Source organism: Juglans regia, chromosome 10 (genome assembly GCF_001411555.2).
Source record: "Juglans regia cultivar Chandler chromosome 10, Walnut 2.0, whole genome shotgun sequence".
In the NCBI taxonomy this organism is placed as follows: Eukaryota; Viridiplantae; Streptophyta; class Magnoliopsida; order Fagales; family Juglandaceae; genus Juglans; species Juglans regia.
In genome coordinates, this window is record NC_049910.1 from 14,161,719 (window position 1) to 14,167,117 (window position 5,399).

At 33.7% G+C, this 5,399-nt stretch overlaps 1 protein-coding gene across 1 annotated transcript; it reads right to left on the reverse strand.

The window, feature by feature from the left end:
- Positions 1–204: 204 nt before the first annotated feature.
- LOC118349560 (transcription factor MYB102-like) lies at positions 205–1,818 on the reverse strand. Its single transcript, XM_035694547.1, has 3 exons — positions 1,550–1,818; positions 1,220–1,349; positions 205–1,099 (listed from the first exon to the last, which is right to left on the reverse strand). The coding sequence occupies exons 1-3, from the start codon at positions 1,683–1,685 to the stop codon at positions 319–321; spliced, it is 1,047 nt and encodes a 348-aa protein (XP_035550440.1). The 5' UTR covers positions 1,686–1,818; the 3' UTR covers positions 205–318.
- Positions 1,819–5,399: the final 3,581 nt, after the last annotated feature.

Here is a 5,399-nt window from a genome sequence, read left to right on the forward strand (position 1 = left end):
CCCAATTTATAAATTCTGTTTTTATAAAATCTTTGTGCAGACAGTATTTCTCATGATGCATCAGTTCCTTGGCCAAACTCCTCGTTTAGGGGGGCCCCTCTATTTCAATCAGTCGTCGTTTACGCCATAATTAATGGAATTATTACTCGAGAATTCTGACATGGAACAGGTTTAAACAAAAAACAATGAATTTCATTACCAACTTCCACTACAAACCGAAACCCCCCAAGAGAAAAAAAAAAAACAAAAACAAAAAACAAAACAAAAAAGGAGAAACATGATCACTCATATATATATCTGGCTATATACATAATTTGATTACATGAATTCATCGAAGTCCAAGCCCTCTGGAATTTCGAACTTAAACAAGTTGCTGCAGTAGCTTTCTTTCTCATCTTCAGTGCTGCTGTTGATGAATGTAGAAGATGAATTCATGGGAGTAGGGCTTGATATTGGTGTTGACAAAACAGACTCAAAGCTGAAATTCTGATTGCTATTGTATAGTGACTGGAAATCTGAATTTTCTTGTATATCAGGAACCGTAGGATTAGAGCTGCAATTCCCATGGTTTGGGTGGCAAACAAAATCTTCATTCAAGTCTGAAGGTATCGAATTATCTGAGCAATTACCAAAAGTTGCCACCTTCGAACATAACCCTTCTAAATTATTGGCTTGCACGAGTTGGTTTGACATCTCCGATGAGAACAACCCTTGTTGTAGTACTGGAGTTTGATACTGATTAAGCTGTAACGGTTGGACTTGGTTTTGCATTAAGGAATCGAAAATCTGGTTTTCCTGAAGATTTCTTGCTATGGGTATTAGGTTTTCCTGTTTTAGTGACAAGATAGCGGCGGCTAGCTTTAACATTTCTGGATTCACAAGGGGTTGAGAGCCGGCCAGTAAGTTTGACACATTGAGGATTGTGGGGTTGCAAACAGATGAACTTAGGATGGAGGATAGATCAAGAAGATCGAGGCGAGGAGCATGAGTCACAGGATCAATTCCCATTCTTAGCATCCTTTTTCTGATGTGGGTGTTCCAGTAATTCTTGATTTCATTATCAGTTCTTCCCGGTAATCGAGCGGCTATGGATGACCATCTGATTAAGAAATTATTGTAAGTTACAAAACTAACCAGATCTTATGATCAAGAAACTACCATTTGATCTTGACATCAGGCATAAATAAATATATTAACTAAATATATCTTACGTACGTACTTGTTTCCTAAGATACTGTGCAATTGGATTATTGTCTCTTCTTCTTCAAATGAGAATCTTCCCCTCTTGATATCAGGCCTCAAATAGTTAGTCCATCGCAAACGACAGCTCTTTCCACATCTTTGCAAACCTGTTTATAAATTACATGAGTAATTAGTGAAGATCAATATATAATTAAGCCTCTATAATTAAGTTAGCATAAATCATAATCACAAATTAATTAATTAAGCTGCCTGCAAAACAATAAATAAATATTTATGCGATCAAAGCTATGCATGTATATATATATGTATTGATGGAGAAATTAGAAGCTGTTAATTGAGAGGATACCAGCATTCTTTGGAAGGTTTCTCCAGTTGCCAGGACCATGGAGCTGAATATGGTTTATGAGCTTAAGATCTTCGTCTGGAGTCCAAGGACCTTTCTTGAGCCCATTCTTCTCACAACAAGCTGGTGCTCTTCCCATTGATGTTTGTTATCTGGATTAACAGCTGGTACGGTTGCCAAAAAACGGAAGCTTTTTTTTTTCTTTTTTTGTAAAGGTAGTAGGAAATTATTAAGGTGCGTGGTAACTGATCATCAGTACCGAAGACGCAAAGTTAAAGTAGTGGTCTCTGAAACAAAAAACAAAAAGTGTACTTGTTGTTCCTAATAGTCGTCGATGATGACCTTTATATATATTGGAGGAGAAGTTTGAGATATACATTGTAGTCAGACGGATTTGGTGCCGACCTCAGGCCACGTGTACGTATAAAGATGTCATACATGAAGCATATAATGCATCATGCTTCTCCTCTGCAAAATATATATATATATATATGCATGAAAGAGATGAAATATTTTGTTAAAAAGTTAAATAAAATATTTGTTATAATATTATTTTTTTATTTTTTAATTTTTTTTAGACTTAAAAAAGTTAAATTATTTGTTATATTTCATATAAAAATTTAAAAAATTTATAATAATTATACGATATGAGATGAGATTAGATGAGAAAATTACACGTCTTCCAGTTTATTTTTTATTTTTCTCAGATTTTCTCTTCAAGAGTACCACTACGATCTGTTTCTTAATTATTAGAACGTATTACTGGGACAGAACTTGATCTGATCTGCTAGCTCTTCATGATAATAATTATTAGACGAACCATTTTATTTGATTTCGAAGCTTTTCTGATCTTTCTGTGCTATATATGTGCTATATATATATATATATATATATATATATATATATATATAAGCACATGCAATTCAGTTTTCGTGCAAAAGATGGGAATAAATATATATCAGTTGATTTTACCTTAAGGGATCTGGTATTTATTAGTATCATTATTTCAAGAAAGAAAATGATTTATTTTACATGAACTCCATAGATATAAAGAATCTCATGTTACTCTAGCTGCTGATGCATTATTGAGATATAGACAAAAAATTATTCAAAGTATATATAGTTCAGAGGAATTAAAAAAAAAAATAGTATATAAATGATGAAGTGTCACTCCTTTGAAAGATGCATATGTCTAACTTGCCATAATGCAACTTTCCAAGCTGTACCATATTTTCAATCAGACCAGTACTAACCAGCCACGTGGCTAATACAACAGTGACAGGTGTCCTCTCTATCTCCAAATTAAAAATAACAAGGCCTGTTGCTTTATCTGAGGTAGCAAACTTGTAACGCTTTGATCACACTCTATCCGTGAAACCAAAGTCAAGAAATGGCTGAAAATCAGGTGCTGCATCTCATCCACCCCTATCTAACACAAACACATAAATCAGTCAAAATGCTATAAAATCTCGTAATCTACATATGTAGGTATACAGAGATTTGGGCTGCATGCGGTCAAAACCCTAGTGTTCACATGGTCTTAATTGCTTCTCGATCCAACGTACATTAATCTTAACCCTTGTTTTATTGCTTCCAGAAGCACCCAAGAACCTTAATTTGAGTGTTCAGAATTAATACATGACTTCATTTAAGGCGCACACTCAATCTGGGGAACCAAATTCAAAGGCATTAATGACATGAAAATTGAGTGTACGCTGCATATCCCATCCAACATCTATCTAACAAATAATTACCGACCACAAATTGGTCAAATAATATTATATTCTTATGAATATCTGCACATCGAACTTATCTATACGATCCAAATGCTTTTGCTTTCTTGCTTGTCCATCCTGCGTACGTACATTTTTGTTACCACTCTGTTATTGCTTCCAGAAACACTTGCAGAAGGCCAAGATCAACATCTGATCGATCATGTTTTTGAGCTTTATATATATGTATATTTCATTTATATTAATAATAAAGATATGGCATGAAACGAATTACATCCCAATTGATTTGCAACCATCACATAAACTAACTTTTGGCAATCACCCACAATTAAACCACCAAAAATACAATGCAATATTGATCCCTTTTTCTCTTAAAAAAATTAAATTGTCCCTTTAAATTCAAAAAAAAAAAAAAAATTGAAAAGTACTACCCTTATTGATCACTAGGTAATTTATTTTATCAAAAAATAAATATTTTTGAGGGGTATTTGTGCAATAATTTTTAACTAAAATATTATAAAAGATAAATAATAGTTACAGTCGTGAATGCACAAATATTATGTAATTATTTTGAATTAAAGTAAATAAATAATATAGAACTCATATAAAAATAAATTAATTTTTTAATAATAAATTTTATTTTTTTTTAAATAATTACATAACACTTACATATTCCACTACACATTATTCGTTATAAAAACCTAGGTAGTTTCACCACACGCGTACGGAAAGTTGGAAACATTAATCGCGCATAATAGACACGTACGGTGATATAATTTATTATAATGCAATATCAATACACAACATGATGCACATCAAGCACGATCGAAGCAAACTAATCCTGTTCTTTATCGATTGTTGATGATCATGCATATGTCTCCCTGTTTGGTATCTAGAAACATCTCTTCTTCCAACGATTACGTACCCAAAAGTTTTCTTCAAAAAAATAGTTAATCATGGCCGCTATCCACGATGACACATGGCTGCATGCCTCCCACTAAGTACAGTACGTGACTGTTGAATAAACTAAAACGTAGAGTAAAAGCCAATGCACACAATATATACGGTAAAATTCATCAACTAGAATTGATCAAAACGGAATATACACACAGAATAAAATACAAACTTTTCAACTATATTTTCTTACACAGCTGAGTATTATTCACTATTTATAGGATATTACAACATTCTTTAGAATATGCTAAAGTAATCCTATTAGACAGAATTAATGTTTGCATTCCGATAGAATTTTATTCTGGAAGGTTGTGGTGAGGTGTTATCCTCTGATGCAGGTTCACATGCTCTAATATCCCCTCGCATTTCAAGCGGCACATGGTGAATAGTGAGGCTTGAATGTAAGAGAGTAAAGCGTGCTCAAGAGAGTGGCTTAGTGAGAATATCTGCAATCTGTTCTTTACTTGGAACAAAAGAAACAGTGAGAGTTTTGTTAGTGACAAGGTCTCGTACAAAATGATAATCAAGATCCACATGTTTAGTTCTTGAGTGTAAGATGAGATTAACTGAAAGATAAGTCGCATCAATATTATCACATAACAAGTTTAGGACATCAAAAATAAAAATCCCTAATTTTTTCAATAAAGATTGTATCCACAAAAGTTCACAAGCAGTGTTTGCAATGGATTTATATTCCGCTTCAGTGGAGGATCGGGCTATTGTTGGTTGTTTCTTGGAACCCCATGACACTAAATGAGACCCAAAATAAACACAAAAATACCTGTCGACTTCCGATCATCTGGATAATTAGCCTAATCAGCATCTGAGAAGGCAATGAGTTTAAAGGTAGAAGTAGATGAGAAGAAGAGGCCAAAGGAGCTAGTGAGGCGGAGATAATGCAGTATGCATTTGACTGCTTACCAATGAGAATTACGGGGAGAGTGCATGTACTGATAGACTTTATTAACAACAAATGAAATGTCAGGACGAGTGAAGGACAGATATTGTAGACTACGAACAATGCTTTTGTAAAGTTGAGGATCTTCAAAAGAGGATCCATGAGGGCAGAGAATTTAGACGAGGATGACATTGGTGTAGACATTGGTTTTGACTCATGCATATTAGTTCGAGTTAAGAGATCATAAATATAACGAGATTGTGAGAGA

Bases quoted from the DNA above. Each gene is read 5' to 3' on its own strand.
- LOC118349560 (XM_035694547.1), bottom strand. From the start codon at position 1,685: ATGGGAAGAGCACCAGCTTGTTGTGAGAAGAATGGGCTCAAGAAAGGT. The intron at 1,350-1,549 runs GTATCCTCTCAA...ATTTATAAACAG, and splicing joins AAACCTTCCAAAGAATGCTG to GTTTGCAAAGATGTGGAAAG. The intron at 1,100-1,219 runs GTACGTACGTAA...TTTCTTAATCAG, and splicing joins CACAGTATCTTAGGAAACAA to ATGGTCATCCATAGCCGCTC.